The following is a 21,376-nucleotide window of genomic DNA, read 5'->3' on the forward strand; positions in this document are numbered from 1 at the left end:
GAATATTTTCGAGCTTTTGTGTGCTGATGATTTTGAGAGAACGTGAGCTTCGCGTTTTCGTTTCTCGCTCTGTTATGTGTGGAAATATGCGTCGGACGCAATTAAGAGCATACATCATCCGACGCGCAATTTGCGGACATTAGAATGATTTTATCGATTGACGGCTGTGTAACACTTTCGATTCGAATTTCTTATCAAATCTCATTCGAACCTCGTTTGCTGATGAAAAAAACACAATTTATTATTCGCGCCGTAAACATGCTCGCTGTAAATCATTATTCATAGAAGCTCGCACAGCGTTACCTGCGCGCGAGCATGATTGAAAAACACCTTCGGACGTTCTGATAGTCACGAAGTAGATTCAAATTCGCCGCGCGCACTTCGAAAGTTCATCATTACTTCGCAGTCACGATACTTCGAAAACTCAAACTTCATCCGCAAACAATGCGGCTTAATCATAATAATTCACGCGCAAGCTGACTCTGTGTCTTCCCAGTAAGCCTCTGCCCTGTGCGATGAGAAAAAAAGGGGGATAAAAAAATCGGAAGTCTCTTCTCTCGAAACAAACGGAATCCGCGCACGCGTTATGCCGGCTATTTCCGGCTGCCGTGGCTGTTCTTATAAGGCGCGCGTATTTACCTATAAGAGACGCAGGCATGAAGCTCGCGCGCAGAATGTACCTGTCGCGTCCTGCCCTTTCGCACGCGCGGGACCATACGCGAGATGCCTAAGAAAGAGATAACTAGCGGCAGGAGTGGGGAAGGCTTGGATGGAGGAAACGGGAAATGAAGGATTTAGGAGCCATGCCGGGGAGTGCGAGAGAGGCGAGGTAGAGGGGTTTGATGGGTGGCTTTTTTCCATGAGGTCAGAATGTTTACTGTTGTAATTTTTGTCGCGTTTCTGATTTTAAATTACGTCGCATATTTGCATCTATGACTTACTGCTATCGCTTCGACACTCATGCATCTTGAAAATATGGTTGATTTTTGTATTAGAGAAATATTTGGGTAAACGGTAGTTTTAAGTAGATTTTTAATGTTTCGATTGTTCTTATTATACCTGTTTATTCGTATAATAGATTGGTATAAATTATACTTAGTAGTTCTTAGCCAGTGGCCAGTCACTAGTCTGCTTACCAGTTTCGCTGCTTAATCGAAGTGTACTCATAAAACGATTAATGAGTCCAAAATCAAATCAACGCCATCATCTCCACTCGCGAAACAAAACCAAAAACTACCCATCAGATCTCCTAATTACTTTCCCCACCAAAAATGTCCCAATGCACACAACAAAATTAGCTCAATTCCGCAAAACGAGCAAATGGTCGTCAGCCCGCAGCGTTCATTACGCCCCAAGAAGAAGAGAAGAAGAAGAGGAGAAGGACGAGGAGGAGGAGGAGGAGAAAGAAGAAGCGACTGCAGCAGTGCTCTAGCTCTAGCGCAGCGGCAGGAGCAGCTAATGCCCCGGCGTCAGGCACGCCGCACGCGAGATTCCGTTAGGGCTGAGCCTCGCGAGCGAATAAGCCGCGGCCGCTTCCCACGCCAATTAAACATGACTCATTAACGGCCGGAGCGGCCACGAGCATAGGGGTATATAAGCGCTTGTATTGCGCGGGGATCGATGCGCAAACGACAACTACGACGAGCTACCCTTGAAGCGATGAGAGAGAGAGAGAGAGAGAGCCGCGAGCACGTTTTCTCTTTCTGTCTCTGGATTCGATGTGTACACACGATGTTATGACGCGGAAGCTTGTCGCCGGATCGATCCCGCAGATCTGCAGTCTTTATCGCCGCGATTTACCTGCGCGTACGAGCGCGGCGGAGGTAAAAGGGTGGATGATTCAGTCGTGAGCTCATCGAGTGCACATATGAGTCATTCGGTGATAAGGCTATGGGATTAGAAAAAGCGAGGTACGTTACGCGTGCGCTTCTATAGGCGTAATTATAAGAATTCGCAATTTCCAGATACGGAACCAATTTGAACACGCGCGCGCGCAGCCGTGACTAATCAATTCGAAAGTGTGGCTCGTCGGTCGCAGGAAACGCTGGAAATCCTTCCACCGCGCACACACACTCTCGAGAAGCATCTTAGACCCGGGGAGTAAAAGTTCCCCTTTCCCAAAAAAAAAGTCGTCCTTTCCCACATCGCGCTGCATAATATACATCGCCAAGGCTAATATCGCTTGCGTATTAACTTGCGTGCGCTCAGCCCGTAGCAGTAGCAGTACACGATGTCCGCGAGCCAACATCTTCCGAGAAGGCGCGATCTCTCCATGCAGACAGAGAGAGAGAGAGAGAGAGAGAGAGAGAGAGAGAGAGAGAGAGAGAGAGAGAGAGAGAGAGAGAGAGAGAGAGTGAGAGAGAGAGAGAGTAGCTATCCCGTATAAACGAAGTACAGCAGCCGGCGCGTGTACGGCCGTCGATCGGATTCGATGTATTGAGATATTTCGCGCACATAAGCTCAGCTGCTGCCGGGCTTTTAAACGCGATCCACAGGGTTATTAGCCGGGGGTTGGATTTTTACATGCTCCCGGCTGCGTGGGAATCTTCTTCGCTGCGGGCGATCATTTTTACGCGAGCTGTCTGCACTCGCTGTGTGTAAGCTGCGGATGGTTCTGTTAGTTTGATCAAGGGGTTGATAAATCGACCGCGGCGCGCACTCGATGGGAATATGAGAGCTTTCTGTGCAAATACGAGCGGGCTTTTCGGTTGCTTGTAGTATTGAAACGTACGATTCCGAGCGGGGGCCGATAAGCTTACCATAACTCTGCCGAGAAGGATTTTCATATTAGAGGATTCGATTCGCCGGCGGAAAAACGCGAATACCGATGGAAAACGAATCGCCTCGTCTCGAAACTCACGCATCACCCCCGTTAAAGCGTGCGAATGACGCTGCATCCGATGCAGTGTGTAAACGTATGGTAGCGGTAGTGGGTACACAACGTCCCGGAGTGTGACTCGGCTGCTGCCGTATGTACCAGTGCGCGTATCCGGGGTCAGCGTCGACTAAATTATTGCCTGGCCATTTTGCGATCGCTTCCGATAGTCGGAATCTCGCCCCGAGCAACGCTGCACTTGCTGATTGATGTGCGACGCTTCGAATTTGCGAAGATGATGACGATAATTTTGGAGCGGAGAAAAAGCACGCTTATCGGGAATTTGAAACCGTTAAGAATGCCCGTTCGGAGAATCGCCGCCCGGAGTTCCTCTAAATATGACTAATGAACTAATAAAGGATTAGAAAAGAGTCGAATACGCTTCGAATTCGAATTTGAAAGGCTTACGTAAAGCGGCGGCTAATGCGTTTTCCTTGTTCGCTCTCGATCTCTGCGCACAGCCTGACTTTCGTTACCTAAGGATACCTCGTAAAATACCTCCGACTCCGCATGAATTACATCAGTTCCGAAAAGAAAGATTTCCTCGAAATCGTTCGATTTTCAGCGAGCAAAACAAACGAGTCCATAAATCATAATCGCACAATGAGCAGAAAACAGAAGAGAGGCGCGTAGGCCTCTAAGTAGTCGCGTAGTCGGCGCACCACTCTGAAGGCGTCTCATCGATCGTTTCATTTTTCCGCGAGTGCACGCCGAGCGAAAGGTGGGCCGCAAAGTGGACATTCCAGAGGATATGTCGTCATTAAGATCATCTTTGATGTCTATCTCTGCTGCGTTGCTTCTTCGGATTATTGAGCGGCCAATTATCAGCTTTTTCTTTGCGAAAGCGCACGTCCTCGAGATAGAAGTGTATCAAAAAACGACTCGTGCCTCGAGAGTCGTGTTCCGGTCAAGCCCGTGGCACTTGGCTCGCGGAAGACTCTTCGCTCTCGTCGCTCGTACGAGCCGACAACAATAGATTCCTATGACGCCCACGCCTAGGGAAACAAAGAGGCGCGCGCGAAGATGCGCGCGCGTGGACGTCTCTCGTGACGAAGGTGCGGTGTTGCGCGCACACATTCTCTCTCTCTCTCTCTCTCTCTCTCTCTCTCTCTCTCGCTCGAAAGCTTTCTTCGTGTGCGCCTTCTCAGAGCGAGAGGCTTTTGTGGATTTGCGTTTTTCCGCGGCTGGATTCCACGGGCGGATTTGTTTTGTTTTGTACGGTGTTTACCAAAAAATAGTAGGAGCTTATCGCAGTTGAGCGAGTGGCGTTTTCAGCGACGAAACCAAACGATAGAGTTCAATGTTACGCAACGACCTTGAGCTCGCATCTCTCTCTCTCTCTCTCTCTCTCTCTCTCTCTCTCTCTCTCGGTATATCATGTCGACTTGTCCCTTATAATTGATCCAATACGCGTCCTAATGTTCCGCGGGATATTTGAATAACTTTCACCGCCGCTCGCACTTATGATAAAAGTGAAACCATCTCCCATAGCCGAAACGAATTCACGCTCATCATCGGTAACTCAATTATCCCTCTCGCGATACAAAAAGCGTAAACGTACTCGAGCATCAGCGAAGGAAGAAATCGCGGCTTCTCTCTTTCCTCCCATCGGGAGAAGCCTGCAGCACAAACATATGATTGATCGACATTTAGGTTTCCAAATCGAAAAAGCCTTACGGGATACTCCATTAAATATCCGTGCGCTCAGCAGCAACGCCTATGCATAACGGGAATGGAAAACGTGTCCCGCAGCCTTTGTTTCTGTCTGTGTGTGTGTATATATATTTATATGTATAGACGAGAGAGAGAGAGAGAGAGAGAGAGAGAGAGAGAGAGAGAGAGAGAGAGAGAGAGAGAGAGAGCCTAATGTCGAGGGAGAGAGTGAGAGATGAGAAGAGATGAGATGAGTAGTATACAAGTCAGGGTCAGAGGGGATCTCGCGTGCGCTCTTTCTCTCTCTCGATATCTCGCGCGTGAAATGGGACGACGACGCGACGCGCGAGGGATATGAAGATTTCAAGAAAATTGGGCGACACTTTCGCCATTATTATGCTCTTTTCTCTCGGCGCTATCGACAGGCCCGCGGGCTCCTCGGGAAATTGGTTTGATCGTCGCGTGGATTTTCGTAATGGTGAGAATGTGCGTTGGCGCACGCTAGGGACCGGCCGATTGTTTCGCTTCGTTCGTTTAGACTTGCAAGAGTGGAGGTTGTTGTGATGGTGAGCGATGATCTTTTGTTTGTATATCAGGATAAATTAAATTAAAATTTTAAATATCTCCAGTAGTCGACCAAAAAACCTTGTATATTTCTCTGAATCTGCAGCGAAACGTCCCGGCGAAAGCAACGCACTGAACTTCTCTTTCTCTCCGGCGTGTCCGTGTCCGTCACGAAGTATCTCTATGGCTATAGCTATATACACTGAACCGAAGAGATATTCGCTCGGCGGCGGCCGAGTGATGGGCGGCGCGTTATACAGAGAGTCATACTAGGCACGCCGTGCGCCGATTCACACGCGCAACTGCCTGCGGCGGTCCCATCATAGACGTCTTTTTCTACTGTATGCGACTCGCGCACGCGTACGCGCGAGTTCTACGCTTGTTTTCGATTTTCCAGGGCACGAGAATGTCTTGATTCGCTCATTGTCAACGATTTCTGCTGATTATGTTATTTAACCGTTTTTTGAATTTGCTACGCTGAGAGAAAAATGCGATTCGAATGATACGCTTGTAACTGTAGGCTCGAGTTTGGGAACTGGGGTGAGCTAGTTGACGAAAAATGGATACGTTGTGGATCAGAAAAAAAAGATACTTGCCGTTGTCTGGCTGGGAGTTATTGTTTCCAAAGTGAGGAAAGGATGTACGAATAGGGATTGATTTTCCCAAATAGTTAGTGCAGATTTTAGTGGGATTTGGACACATAAATACACACGCGTAGTCGAAACTGCCCGGAGGGCAGCAGTTGCACTTCGGACCTCTGGTACCACGGTTGCACTGTTTACGGCAAATTCGGTTGTCATTGAAGCCCTCATAACTTCCAGAGTATACCACTGTAATAAATATACGAAAAAAGGAACAATTCTTATCAGCACGCGGCAGTTTCCCAACGCAGATCATTTATCTCAGTTTCGTCGTCGAACAAATGCATGGTTCTTAATAAAGTCATAGACACGCGTACGTGTCGCCTTCTTTGTATCATACGGCTGAAGCCGCGATTGAATACACGCACGCGGATAATTGACACATTAGCATCCGCGCGACAGCGTCGTAAAGAGCGGCTCATTTGAATAATCGCACTCGCATGAAAAAGGATTGATTAAACAAAGGGCCGATTGTTCGGGCCGTGACTCGAGATCGTTGAGAAACATATCGCGCAGGTGGAGATAGCGCGACGGAGTTTAGAGTTGTGTCGGCTCCTCCTCCGATTTTGCCGCTAGGAAAATCACATGGCTCGTTGTCTCGGAGTTGATTGAGTGGTCGGAGGGTTTTTGGGACGATTAGCCGAATGGATTGGCAATTATTGTGCGTCTATTACCGGGCGATTAATCAAGCCTTGTGCGGCTGGTTCAACGCGCACTCCTCGCGGGCAGGTATTTTGTTAATTATAGACCTTCGGAGTGATAAATTGTTACCTTAGTAAGTACAATGCGACTGTGATTCGCTATGGAATTTTTTACGGTGTATTTATTTTCAATGTGAATATTATACAGTTCTGAGAAGAAGTGTGCTTTGTAAAAGTGCAATTAAAAATTTGGGAAGAAACCTTTTAATTTTACTATTTTTCTGAACCAATTCATCTATTAAGCTATATTACCGATCTATGCATAGCATACTCGATTACAGCTATGGAGGGTACAATAAGCAGGGTCAGGCACGCTGCCAAAATCAAGAAAACCCATTGACCAAGCCGATAAAAAAAGTTATTACCATCTCTAGTGTCCCACAGCTTTCTTCAGTAACTGGTAATATTCGATAAGGCTATTTGGTCTGTAGGCATATTAGTGTACCAACTTTAATGTTTCTGATTTATTACGAATTAATAAGTTCCGATACGGTAGACGACGGATCATTGCGTAAACATGTACACGTGTTTGCCATAACTTTTAACGCTCGTGCCGCTCAAAAGTTTATCCCGGAGCTTATCAATGCAACCGAACGACATAACATCAAGCACACGAGGTGTCGTTTATAGCCACCATAATTTCATCATAATTTTATCGCGGAAAAATTCGATTCACGCCACGCAGCGCCATCGGTGCGTGTATAATAGTAAAGCGAAAAAATCTGCTACACGGCATATAAACTGAGCCATAATGTACGTACTTCCTCAATATCTGCGGGTAGTGAAAATAAGCATCGGAGTAGTATACTTTTTCGTCGTCTTTTTGCGCTACTTTCGAAATCTGGTTGCGGCTGCGACGTTGTGGGCTGGAGATGACGCCTGCATAGAAGAGAGCTGCCTGGCCATAAGGAAACGCGGAATCTGTCGAGTCAGTTGTCGCTTGTAACAGCTGCTCGATCACCGAGGGATTTGCAAGCAGCAGCAGGTCCGGAGCGTTGTCTCGTTTTTCAATTTTTTTTTTTTATAGAATAAAAAATGTCTATTTTTGCACGAGTACTTTACGGATTATTCGTATTATTCGCGTAATTTGACATTACTTATATGTCATTACAGTAATTCCTCGAACGAATGGCCAGCAAGCGCATACGCGAGCGGGAACGAGCGTCAGTGGTAATTCGAAGTCAATCTTAGCGAAAATGACAAGAAAATTGCTCGCGTCTCCCCTTTTGGTATACCGCGCGTCGGCGCTCGGGGCGTTGTCCTTCGCGTTTCACATCTGAACTCGCACACCAACACTCGTAGGCATACTTTGTACCTCCTAAAATTGCGATTGATTTGCTTATTATCGCACCTGTTCGCGTACCTGCTACTCCGGAATTAATTCTTCAAATTTTTTCTCCGTTCCGCTGCAGTGTGAAATTTCGATTTTCAGCTGTGTACAGCCCGTGACTGCAATCTATATAACGAGATCCCTCAACAGCAAACATCGAATTTTAAAGCCGAAAGTTTGCTCCCGTTTACGTGCGCGCGGGCTCTTGCGGTGAAATATCGGGACACACAGTCCATTATAGCGATCGCACGGTTTCAATTTTCCGGAACGACTGGTCGCGACCGTAAAACCGTGGAGTATACAGCGGTGTCCGTCGTCCCCGACGTCGTCGTACGCACAAATTGAAATCCCGCGCGATAAACCTGCGGATAGCGCGAGCGCTTTCTATATAGGCTCAAACGATATTTCGAAAAGCGCGCGCTTCGAATTTGCTCATGTCTCGTGCCGCTGATTTATGCTGCGAGAGAGAGAGAGAGAGAGAGAGAGAGAGAGAGAGAGAGAGAGAGAGAGAAAGAGCGACTGCAGTAGCCGCTGGGAGTTAGTGGTAACAAGGGAAAAACGAGGGAAAAACAAGATATTGGGTTTTGTTATATGTATATCTGAATTTGAGTTATGGTCGCGGAGGAGATATAATTTCTTATAATGTGTATATAAGTTTCGTTAATTTCATAAAAACTTTTTTCTACAATCAATTATCGTTCACAATTTTTAGAATAGTTATATACGTAAAGCTTCTTTCATTGTGACCTATTTTAGAAATAACCAGTTATAATGTTCAAAGTTTTACATTATCAGAAGTGTACAGATAAATAATATCATAGCGAAATACATGCATATAGTGAAAAAGCTTGTTGACTATGAAACACGGTTTCTCGTTTTCAGCGCGATTGGAATTTCCCCAACTCAGTTGTGAGCATGAGTATCACGATCGATTGTGACCTTATTTAATTCTACAAAGGAACAAAGCAAAACTATGCGTTTGACAATTGACAATTTGACGTTGATAGTTAATAGTTGGAGCTTGGCGTGTAGCAGTCGCACTTGGCACTTTGGAACCTGCAGATGGCACTATCGGTTCTGCACAGCCTACGGCAGGTCTCGGGACTGAAGAGACTGATGCAATTTTCCCTGGCATGCGCCACTGAAAAATATTTTTTCATTTCCGAGTGTATAATGAAACACGTTGGTAGAGATTTTTATTTTACTTTACATTTGGTAATTAGAAAAAGTATCGAACACAAGAATGAGTAAGAAAAATTGGAGTTTTTAAACTGCTTTTGAACAAGTTAAACAAATCTTAAGCGATAAAACATTTTCAAACGAACGTTTCAAGCAAAATTTAGTATCTAGAAAAAATACAAAATACAAAACAAAAGTATTTACTCACTTCCGATAATGGCCAGTACGAGGGCAAACGCCAAGAACAACTGGAACTTCATGTTAAACAAAATTGAAAGAATTGTTCAGTCTGAAATACCAGAGCGTTGTGACTGGTCGAATATGGCAGAGAGTGTTTATATAATGTCCGAATCTTCGATAAAAAGTTGGTAAAAATACGCGTACTTAATTGTTCAGTGTCTCGTTTTAATCATCAAAAGAAGAGGGAAAGAGATAGTAAGTTTTTTACACGAGAGAGCCGTGACATTACCCTCCGGATGGCGATTGTAAGAGCAAACTCGATATTGAAAAATTTTAATAAAGCTTTTGTTACTTGCTAATTTTTAAGAAATTGACAAGAGACAAGAGATGTATTTTAGTATTCTTGAACTATTTGAGTTCTATAATTAATAAACTTTAAGCAATGATCTTTTTGTGTTTATGAACATTTTTACACAGGATAAGGACAGGAATGTATAAATAGAATATAAATAAAATATAAATGATTTAATGATTTATTTATAACTTATTCCCTTTTATTAGTTATAAAACATAGTAGTAAAGTGACTGTTTAAATTATTCTTTTATACTTAGTCATAAACGTTTTATATTTACAAAGCCTAAACTTTAAAAACAAATTAATTCTGTGAGCTTCATTATGTAGTTTGCCACTTTTTCTTGAACAGGCTTCTTTGAATGTAATAGGTATGTCTCACAATCCTCCTCGAAGAGCAAGTACTAAATGCAAAACTGAACCACCTTGAACTTTGTAATCTTGGGCAGTTTTCTCATCGTTCCTGAAGATAAATTCAAAAACTTTAGCAAGTCCAAATAATATAATTCTTCTTGAACAAAAAAATACCAGCAACATACATCTGTTTTCCTGAGAAAATCAACCTCTGCTGTTGCGGTGGAATGCCTTCCTTCTCCTCGACTCGCTCTTTGATTCTCTCGACTTTGTCAGTAGGCTCAATATCGATTTCGATCTGAGTATGAGAAATGATCAAATTTAAATAATCAATCAAAATCAATAATTCTCAAATATTAGGTTGCGGTGCTATTCTTTTCTTTTAACTGAAATTATGTTATAGCGAGTTTGTGCCGGTTAAATTCTATAAATTTTCAAAAACAGGATAAAAATACAAAATTTAGTTATTTGTTTAAAAACGATACAGCGTAGAATCACAAAATTCAATGATGTATTATAGGTAAAACTTATAATATTAGCTAAAGCACACACAATCCTAACACTCATTTACAGTGCACTTGTTTTGTTTGACATCTTTCTTTTAGTTTTAAAATTTTAAAGGTTATTTGATAAAACATTAATCGACAGTCTGCTGATACGTAAACAGAATAAACTTTCATAATCGATCAAATACTTGTCAATAAATTTTTAAGTATCAAACTTGTATACTGGGTAGTGCTACGCGAAATAAATTTTCAACGATACGGAGTCAGCAAAGTTACACACTGCAAAGACTGAGCCTCTGAGCTAGTACAGACAAATATCCACTAACACAGAGCAATTAAATAAGCTATAAGCTAATAAGCATCAGTTAACAAACAACCCATCATCCCAACACAAGGCCAAACTTTGCAATGCAATAACTCTAGCAATTTAGGTTAGAGTGCCAGCTGACTCTATCAGCAGCAACATTGCACTTTTTTGTACAACAAGAACCGCCCACACAATCACTGCACAACGATAAACCAAGGAAAAAACTCGATAGCCGGCTTCTTGTTCGTTTAGGTTAGAATTTTCCTCGCGCTCACCTCCTTTCCCGTGAGAGTCTGAAAAGCAAAGAAATAAAACGGATAAGTGGCGATTCATACGAGTGTTATTTCCATTCGAGCATAAATGCGAGAGATACCTTGACTTTGATCAGCATTCTGGAGAATGATCGATTATAAACTTTTGCGGGACTAACTAACAAACGACCGAGTCACGGAGCTGAAACAACGCTCGGAGATCGAACGACGAGAGCGACTGTAGGCGGGTACACTCGCGGAAACTTGACTTAGCGTGCGTCATGTTCCGCGATTCGCTCGTCTCGAGCTCTCGAGCTGGAGAGGCGGGAATGTGGAAGCGGACCGAGCGGCGCATGCTCCGCGAAATGCGGCAAATACGAATCGATGCGGCGGTGACTGCGCTTGGTGTAAGTAGGTACTTACTGTGGCGTTGGATTTTTCTGTGATCGAGTTGAGGTTTTTCTATTATTGTTTTTGACATTTTTACTTTTGGTTTGAAATTTTGTTTAAATAAATCAAGTAATTATTTATCAATTAAATTAATGTTGATTTTATCATTTTTATTATTAATATAATAAATTAATTATAAAATTTAATTTTTACAAAAAATTGATATGTCTTAATTTAACAGAAATTTACAAGATTCTATACTGGGATTTTTTCCAAGAAATCAACAAATATATAAACACGCTGTTAATCAAGTTTTGAAAAATAGAAGCACATTGAAAATTGCGTTACCGATCTTTAGTTGAAATTTCTATTTTACTATTTACGGATTACCAATGTTTCATAACGCCAGTGGAGAGTTATTTTGAAATTTACTCAGAAGTCAAATCGGTTTTGAGAATCCGAGCGAAACAGCCTCTATTCCTGCAAATTCAAGCCCAACCAGCAATAAATCACTCCTGCCCGCAAGAACCACAAATATCTCGGACAAAGACCGCACGTACACATGCTCTACGGGTACGGCTCACTCGAGCAAGGCGGCGTCCGTGCGGCATCGTCCGATCAATCAGACGCGGAAACGTCCGCTACTGTCATTACAGACGCGGACGCTATCGCCTGATTAAAGTCACTCGGACGAGAGATTCCGCGCTAATCAGTGGCAATTATCCAGCGCACCGGGCCGTGTATACCTACGCTTCTGTGCGATACTCTATAGAGCTATAGTCGCACTTATGCAGAGCGCTGTATACCTGTGAGTATCCGTGTACGCTCCGCATGACGAGCGCGACGCGTATGGGTGCCGTGTTGAACTCGATACGATAGCGGCTTGATTGACGGAGGTGCGTGCGAATTTCGATTGCCATCGGCTATACAGTGGGTATCACGATACGCGCGCGGTGGTATTTGGGTTTTCGGTTTGCTAAAGAGCAATTTCAAGCTTTTCTATTATACTGGAAAAATTTCAAACGAGGAAATGAGATTTAATACTCAGTCGCAAACGTCAAGCCAGCAGCAGCTGCAGAGGGGCACACTTGAGACGTAATCTCAAACGCCAGCCAATAAAACCCTCCTCGAATCACCTCTGCCTTATCTCCTCATCTCGAGACCGAGCAAAAAACAGCGTCCTCCGGCTGAAAGGACATCGGCACACTCTACCTCGGCCATAGCGATCGTCATATCTATCGAGATCGGCACAAGTCCACGTCGAGTGATGTACACACACGTACGAGTATAAAAGGTACAAGTGCGAGAGAGAGAGAGAGAGAGAGAGAGAGAGAGAGAGAGAGAGAGAGAGAGAGAGAGAGAGAGTGAGAGAGAGAGAGAGAGAGAGAGCTCTATAATACTGCAACGCGGTGGGTCGATCGTTAGCCGGTCATCGGGGTCATCGGGTCATTGCCACGCGTGTATGGTGTTGTGTGGAAGCAATCGCTCCGAGATCTCCCAATGATACACTACGCTAGAAAGAGAGAGAGAGAGAGAGAGAGAGAGAGAGAGAGAGAGAGAGATGCGGAGGGGCTCAATTAAAAGAGAACTGCGAGGGCGGACCCATTGAGCGGAAGCTGCTTGATAGCCGCCCGGATGGGAAGATTGATGGCTGTTTTGTTTATTTGATTTGCTGGGAATTTTCGGTGTCTCACTTTTCTGCGCTTCAAAACGCGACAAATCGCTCAACCGATCGTGATTACGATAATACTACGTGACGGTAAGATCCGAGTGGGCGTGTGTTTATCGAGGCACTTAAAATTATTTACAACGCGAAAAGCGCTCGAATTACACTGAAAAAAAAGCTTGTTAAAATCAAATTTTTTTTTATTTGATTCTAGAAAATCATTTATTTGTATAGTACTAGACAAATATTTTCTTAAATTTAAACATTCCTATACAGCCCTAAAGAATAAATATATGTTAGACTTTAATAAATATTTTTTACAATCAAGCAATAACAAAGTTGTTCTAAGCTAGTTAGAAGGTTGATAAAAAAGAAATTTTTGTACCGCGTAAAAAATATTTACTTACTCATAAAATATATTTTTTGAAAAGAGAAATATAGAAACCACCCTAAAATAAATTTTAATAAATATTTCATTGCATTTACAAAATAAATTGTGTATTCAAAGAAGGGAGATCTTGTCGTGAGTTCAACATATTTTGTATTTAAAAAATATTTATTAAAACGCAAAAAACATATGCTATAAAAAAAGAATGTAAAACAGCGTTTTAGAAAATAATTACTTGCAGACACAACTTTTTTTTTTATTTCAATAAAAGTAGATATTACCTTGACATTATTATATTTCGCATTTAGAGAATATTTATTAAAATACAAAAAATATATGCTATAGAAAGAAAATGTCAAGCTGCATTTTAGAAAATAATTACTTGCAGATACAACTTTTTTTTTTATTTCAATAAAAGTAGATATTACCTTGACATTATTATATTTTGCATTTAGAAAATATTTATTTAAACACAAAAAACATATGCTATAAAAGGAGAATATCGAATTGCATTTTAGAAAATAATTATTTGCAGATACAACTTTTTTTATTTCAATAAAAGTAAATATTGACTCAAAATTAGCATATTAATAAAATCAAATATTACCTTGACAGCCTATTTTGCATTCGGAAAATATTTATTGCATCGTAAAAATATGCTATAAAAAGAGAATATTGAGCTGTATCTAAGAACATACTTATTTGTAAAGGTACAACTTTTTTCTTAAAATAATAAAATAATTCAATTTAATAACAGTTTACTCAATATTTTCTTGTATCTATAAAAAAATGTAAAAACCTGTATAAAAACTAAATTTATAGAACAAATAAATTATTTAAAATAATATTAATAATGTGTGAAGAGGAAAATAATGAAAGAATTCGAATATAAAAACATTGAACTTAACTGAGAATTTATTAAAATTTTACAAAAGTATCCATACTATAAGATAATACATAACCTCTTTGGTCGGACATAATATGCACTTTATACGCATGGTAATCTATTAAATCTTTGTGTTTTAGAAACCCCCATTCATTGGTTTCTGATACTTCGTAACCACAAACGTGCGGATTCAAATCTTCCTTTAATTTATTGTAAATAAAACAAACCTCGTTTTCATTGATCAAAAATAAATATTTTATTTTCGCAAAGGAAATATTTAAATAATTTGCAGTGATATTTAAAACCATATCTGGCTCATAGCTTGTTCCATGAATTTTGATACATGAAAAACACAAATTTGAAAAACTTAGCGGTAAATACTCTTTAAACTTATTAAAATCAATAGATTTATCTAATTTATGCAATGAAGTCCCACAAGATATATTATCAGAAAATCCAATATTTTTAACTAATCTATGACAAAACTGTAACTGTTGTTTTATAGCTAAAGTAAGCGCAGGATTTTTTCGACTTGCTGTAGCTTTACTGGTTTCTTTAATCTGTTTATGTTTTGCTTCATACCGAATGCTGGACATGAATTTTAAAGGGCCGAATCTACGCATGATACGGGAATAATGAAGTAAATTATGGTGCTTGAATTTGAATGTACATTTGAACAAACCCCGATGTAATGTTAAATATTTAAAAACTAGTGTGTCAAAACCTTCGATTATCTCTGTAGTAATGGCATCAGCAATTGTTATCAGTATAATTTTTCGCAACATTAAATAAAGAGTCCAATATTTATTTTTTCGGGGTATTAAATCTCCGATAATCAAGCCTAAATTAAGGACAAAATTTAGCATTTCAGAAGCCGATAAAATAATTTCTTTTTTCTTAATTGCTTCCATTTTTAAAGGAGGTGGAAGGTTATTTGAATCATAGTTAAAACAGTTTATCCGTTCATTCAAAACATCAATCGTAAAAAACTTGTGTGTAATCAAGAAAACTTCAAGAATTTTTGCAATATCGTATCGGCATATGCCTTCAAGTAAATCATGCATTGGGTCTACTGAAAAATTTTGTGTAACGTGATAATTAGGAATTCTGTTAAATGCGCAATCTTCAAGTATACCAAAACTTTTTTCAGAACAGTATTGAGAATAGTTAGATTTTTCACGTAAATATTGCATTTTCTCTTTAGTGCGTTTTCTTAACTCAGATTTAGGCATAATACAAATACGACAACAGTATAATGAGTTAAAGCTTTTATTAAATCCAAGAATCGTGTTGAGTCCTAAGTTATCTCCAACAATATATGTCAAAATGAAAAAGATTCTTTTTTCTGTGCCATTAATATTAATCGAAATTCCTTTTGTTTCAAGGTTAACGAATTCATCTATTATTTTATTAAACATTTTATGATTTCCTAGAGTTTTGTGGTTGTCATATTTGTGCAACTGAAATACGAAAATATTTTCTAATTTACTTGAATATTGATTAGGTATAACCGGTATTGAAAAATAAGATGCACCAATTTTGTTGATCGTTTTATGTGTACCTAATGGATTATTAATTTCTACATCGTCAAAATATAAATTTAATGGAAGAACTATTTTATCTCCTTGATTCAAACAAATGTTTTTCCAAAATTCTCCTTTTATTACTGAGTCAATAAGTGGACTTTGTTTAATCTTTTCAATATGATTAACAATTGTAGAGAATACATTTGGCAATTCTAAAAATTTTTTTAGAACTGATTTGATAGGTATCACACTTATTGTATTTTTTTTACTAAAATTCGGTACTTTTTTTTCTTTTTTCCATATTTTAAAAAAGATTTAACTACAATTTGTATGGGTGAAAAATAACAGTCTATTTTTTTAAGAAACTCAAACGTTGAATGTTCAGTTTTAAATTTTTTGAATCCATTCTTTATGATTTTGGCCATATTACAGAATTCCGTTAAATTTTGAAATTTTGCCATTAAAATGTTCATACATTGGGCAATATACATCGTGCTCATATTAAAAATTATTTTATTCGTTAATTTTCTATTCATAGTACCGTAAGCATAAAGCTGAGTAACAAATGTTAAAGCGTAATGTAAAACCTTATTCGCGAAATCTTCTACTGTAACATTTTCTGTTACGTCAATAACTTTATCTTGTGGGACTTCATTAGCTTGTACGGAATGTAAATCCGAGAAATCGATTGAATCATAAGTCTCATTAGGAATATCATCAGGTATAACTAAATCGTGATTTAAGTTATTTATAGCTTGCTCATGAATTTCGATTCTTTCAGGTACATCATGTTTAACTTTTAAATGCCTTATCAATGAATATATATTACTAAACTTAGACGAACAATTTGCAACATTACATTGACATTCAAGGTACCGTAGTGTGTTGTGACTTACTTTTATATGAATTTTCAAAATTTCAAGCGATACGAATGTATCAGAGCAAAACACACAAGATATCATGTTGAACACTTAATATTATAAAATACTTTTTTGTACAGTCTTATATTTCTATACTTCGAAGTTTTTTATCTTATCTTATTTTAAATTAAGATTATATCACATATAATCATTAGATATTTAAAGTAAACAAATACTTTTTTGATTTGAAAAATGACGTTTATAAAAAAAAACAGTATTTACTTTTTAAGATGAGTCGTCGTTTTCACTTTCTGTATCGTCGTCACTGTCTTCTTCGTTTTTTTCTTCATCCTCTTCGTCTTTGGAATCATCATCAGCAGCATGCTTCTTTGTGCTCATCTTATCAACTAATTTGCTTAGTCCATGTTGAATGGAAGCTATCTCTTGATCATAAGGTAAATGAATTTGATAGATGCCTTTTTGGATTAATAACCACAAATGAGTACTGGCTGTTGGATACTCCAAATCAAAAACATGGAATGCTTTAAAGCATGTATCTAAGGCATGTAGTACTCCTCTAACTTTATATAACCTCTCGTCAATACACACATATGTATCCTGGACATCTTCAACTGATCCTATAATTATTATATACGGTTGAAGAGGCATTTTACGCTCAGATGCATACACTCTAGCTTTTTCTTTCACCAGTAGCATATCACTAGGGGTCTAAAATGTAAATAAAAGTTTATGAACATTTTATAGAGAATAATTGCATGAATATAAAAACGCAAAAACAAAAATCAGCTTTAACAAATTTGTAAAAATAAATTGAAAATTGTACATACACTTGCTATCTTAAAAATGCTCTCTTTTGAAAGTCCTATCGATGGCCTGAAGGATTCTTTGTTGATCTTCTTCATTTGCTTAGGTGGGTACAAGTGCGCAATTAAACTTAAACTCATAAGCACCATCGCATCTGTATCATACATAAGAATAACTTAGATTTGATTTTATAAAAAAAAAATTAATAATAACAATATGTGATAAAAATTTCTTACTTTCAGAGATATTCTTAGAAGCAAGTTTTTGTTCCAAGCTGACAGCGGTTGAATCTCTTTGATTCACTTGCGAATTTTTTCTCAAAATGTCAAAGAACTTTTTCCAAAGTTCTATATTTAATAACATTTTTGTGAGCTTCAAGTACTCAAAATCAATACTTATCAATTCATATCCTTGGACATGCTCGTATAATTTCCAGGATTTATAAAAATTGGTTAAATTTTTATCTTTTGAGTTTTTAAACTCGTCGCAACGTATTTTGCAGGTTTTTTTCCAATGCTCAATTACGAGTTCCCATGGTACAACATTAACGGATAACCAATCCACACTTTCTTGAATTGAAGCTTGATCATTAGATTCTAAAAATTTTTAACTCAATTTTAGACTACATTAAACAATTTCTACAATTACTAATAATTACTAAATAATTACCATTAGCAGTCTGCGTTATCTTATCTTTATCATCCTTTTCTTTGAGTAATAATTTGGATAATTTCGTTTCTTCGTGTTTTCTGTTTCTAAACATACTCATTAATTTTCCACCTGATGGTTTTGATCGATTTTGACCACCTGATTTTGTTACGTTTTTAATTTTGGAAACAGGGGGTCTGTAATATACTGACTCTACTTCTGTAGGAAATTTTTTTACAATCATCTTAGCAAGAACTGCTGCAGTTTCGTTCCTCAACCTACCATATTTACAAAATCAATAAAATAATAAATTAATGTTTAAACGACTAAAAAAAAAATAATAAAACAAAAATTCCACCTTATTTTTCTATTGACTAAGTCAGTGATAATGACATTGCAAACCTTACTTCTGTCGCTATTCTCTAGCTCATTCTTGAGTTCATATTTTCGAACTACTTGTCTACCTAAATCACTTTCTTCAAACAAGGTATCCAAAGGTTTCATTGTTTCTACAGCAAAAACGCTGTTGCTTAAAGGTTTGTTTATAACGATGCTATTATTTTCTTCGTTGGAAACCTTTTTAGCTGGAGGACCTGAGCTACTAGCATTATCATGATTTCGTTCTTTCTAGAATAAAAAAAATTTATTCAATTTTAAAGAACCTCGACGGTAATTCCAAGCAAACGAAAAATATAAAGGACGCTATGGTGAATTTGTAATAATTCAAGTAAAAAATACAACAATGGACTACCTCCAAATAATGTTTTGTTTATCGCGCAATTGCTTACCCTTTTTTTACTTGCTTTTTCACTGCTACCTTCATTAGACTGATTTTTATTAAAATTCTTATTCCAAAAATCGAGAAATACAGCTCGATCACCTATGGCTGGTATCAAGGCGTTTATTAAAGTTTCATTCATTTTTGGTAAGATACCCATAGTTATCTTGTTATCTGAGAAAAAAATATTTTTTTTTGAAATGACACTGAATTGCCCTTAACGAAATTTTAATTAAACGTAGTTTATAATATGCCATTAATAGAAGAATTTTTATCATAAAAAACATTGATCTGATCCCATTTATTACGATTCAATAATTTGTATTTACTAAAGATTTTAAGGATAAAAAATATTTTCTAAATTTCAATAAACATTTACAATTGTTTAGTAAACACACGTGCACATTATTAGTCATAATTTGTATTTACTAACGATTTTGAAGTAAATAGTTTCTAAATTTTAGTCATTATTTACTATTATCTAGTAAACCCATGCATTCGTTATTATTAATTTACTATGAATTAAAATGTAATTATGTGAGATAAGTACTGAGGGCCCCGTAAAGATCACTAAAATACAAATCCAACATTGATTTCCCTAATTAAATAAACGAAAAAAGAAAAGCACGGTTGTTGGTGGTTACTAGATCGCAAATATTTTTTTGAATTTAGTAAATCTTTGTTAAAAGCTAGGTTTTTGTTTATGCCGGTGTCTGAACAAGTTAGTCATTATATATTTTAAGAACAACTTACGTTTGAAAGTTTCCACCAAATCTTCCAGCCCTAAATCGTCCAATATTTTAATAACCTCTTCGTCCGCCATGGTTCCTTTGTTCCTATGATTGGCGCCTCCAATACGTTCTCGGTATTTCTGTCCTTTCGTAAAGCGTTGTTACTCGGCAAAATATAAAAAGCCTTTGCACGCGTGAGCAACTAGCAGGTCGGTAACCATCTTTGTGTTCGGCGACGTTGGCGGTAAAGTCTCGACGAGCCGAGCGAATAAGGCGAATCCGCGGCAACGTGTTCGGCGCCGTTGGCGGTTGCTACCTAGCGACTGTTCATCCGGCTACGGCGTCTCGCTCATGCTGCGTCATCGAGTACGGCACGGACAGTGATTGGCTGGCGAGATTTGCAGCAGCCAATAGCAATATTTCTCGTTCGTCGTCAGACATAAGCGGCGAATGTATACATGCGTGCGAAGTTAAAGGTACCTACATAAGTACCACCCGGTACATGTATACCTTGCAAGCGAGATGAGCATGGAACGATTGCGGTTGTTGTGATAACAGTTCCGCGAATGTGACATAACAGAAATTCCGTGTCCGATTATTAAAACAGAATAATTTTTTAATTTAATTAGTATGATTAAGCAAATAAATATTTACTTCTACCAAGTATATCAAGTGCTTTCGAATGATAAATTAAAAAAATATTGTTTAAATTCCAATATTAGATTTCATAAAAAAATGTTGAAAAAAAAGAAATAACTGTGTTTGGTTAACAATAAATTTTAACTTACATCAAGTTGAATATTTGTTAAAAACAAATAAATATTTTGGCTGTAACATCTTAATTATTCAAAAATTTATTTTCTTTACGATAACAAATATTTCTTATGATCAAGTAAATATTTATTTGCATAATAGTATTTATAAAAATGCATATTTTAAAGTTAAAATGCTTTGCCCTAAAAAATATTTTGTTGCAACAGAAAAAATAAATATTTACTATAATAAAAAATTTACTAATTTTTACTAATTATTTTTTAATTACAAATTTGTCAATGTTAAAAATATATTTATTAAATTCAAAACATTCGCCATACAATTTAAGTAAATCATTTACTAAGTAGTTATTGAATGCTTTTTAGTAAATTGGTCTTATGGATTTTAAAAAGTCATTTATTATATTTAAGAAAAGTATATTTATCTTAAGTAAATCTATGCTTGATTTCAATACATTATTTTTGGCGGAAAAATCAAGTAAACTGAAGAAAATATTTACTAATATTAAAATTTCGGTATTGAAAACAAATAAATATTTTTTACTTTTAAAAAATCCAATTTTTAAAAAATATGCATACTTAAATGCAATAAGCTTTTTTTTCAGTGTAGTGCTTAACTCCATTGTACAGGCTCCCGAGATAGAAATAAAGAAAATCGCGAGAATTAAAGAGAGATAAAAAGGGGGGATAGCAAGTTCATTCTCAGGGAGAGAAGCGCGAGGTATAAGAAGGAGAGAGGGAGGGAAAATTACTCTGAACGATGCGCCTCTCGTTCGGGGTAATGAACAGTTCTGCAACGCTCTAATTGCATGGATCGCGCGCGAGCGAGCGAGGGAACGGCGCAGATGCGGAGCGGGGGGGGGGGGGGAGTAAGAGAGGAAAAAACGAAGAGGAACGCGAAAACCTCGAGGTTCCGGGATTCGCCTCGCTTGTTGTTCCGACGGATTTGACTTCCGTCGATTTTCTTCCCTTGTTCTTGTTATTTATTCGGCCTATTGAGAGTTATCGTAAT

General features: G+C 38.3%; 3 protein-coding genes across 3 annotated transcripts in view; 1 reads left to right on the forward strand and 2 right to left on the reverse strand.

Moving 5' to 3' along the window:
* Positions 1 to 21,376, forward strand: part of LOC100115031 (Krueppel-like factor 7) — a 378,332-nt gene that overhangs the window by 123,387 nt on the left and 233,569 nt on the right. The window lies entirely within an intron of this gene.
* On the reverse strand, positions 9,641 to 11,250 carry LOC100114789 (NEDD8). Its single transcript, XM_001599264.6, has 4 exons — positions 11,016 to 11,250; positions 10,918 to 10,935; positions 10,015 to 10,127; positions 9,641 to 9,938 (listed from the first exon to the last, which is right to left on the reverse strand). Exons 1-4 carry the CDS (start codon positions 11,031 to 11,033, stop codon positions 9,854 to 9,856), a joined length of 234 nt encoding a protein of 77 aa, XP_001599314.1. The 5' UTR covers positions 11,034 to 11,250; the 3' UTR covers positions 9,641 to 9,853.
* LOC100678430 lies at positions 16,075 to 20,231 on the reverse strand. Its single transcript, XM_031921350.2, has 7 exons — positions 19,614 to 20,231; positions 18,871 to 19,034; positions 18,441 to 18,709; positions 18,104 to 18,360; positions 17,671 to 18,030; positions 17,458 to 17,588; positions 16,075 to 17,338 (listed from the first exon to the last, which is right to left on the reverse strand). Exons 1-7 carry the CDS (start codon positions 19,681 to 19,683, stop codon positions 16,895 to 16,897), a joined length of 1,695 nt encoding a protein of 564 aa, XP_031777210.1. The 5' UTR covers positions 19,684 to 20,231; the 3' UTR covers positions 16,075 to 16,894.

Source organism: Nasonia vitripennis, chromosome 1 (assembly GCF_009193385.2).
Source record: "Nasonia vitripennis strain AsymCx chromosome 1, Nvit_psr_1.1, whole genome shotgun sequence".
Lineage (NCBI taxonomy): Eukaryota > Metazoa > Arthropoda > Insecta > Hymenoptera > Pteromalidae > Nasonia > Nasonia vitripennis.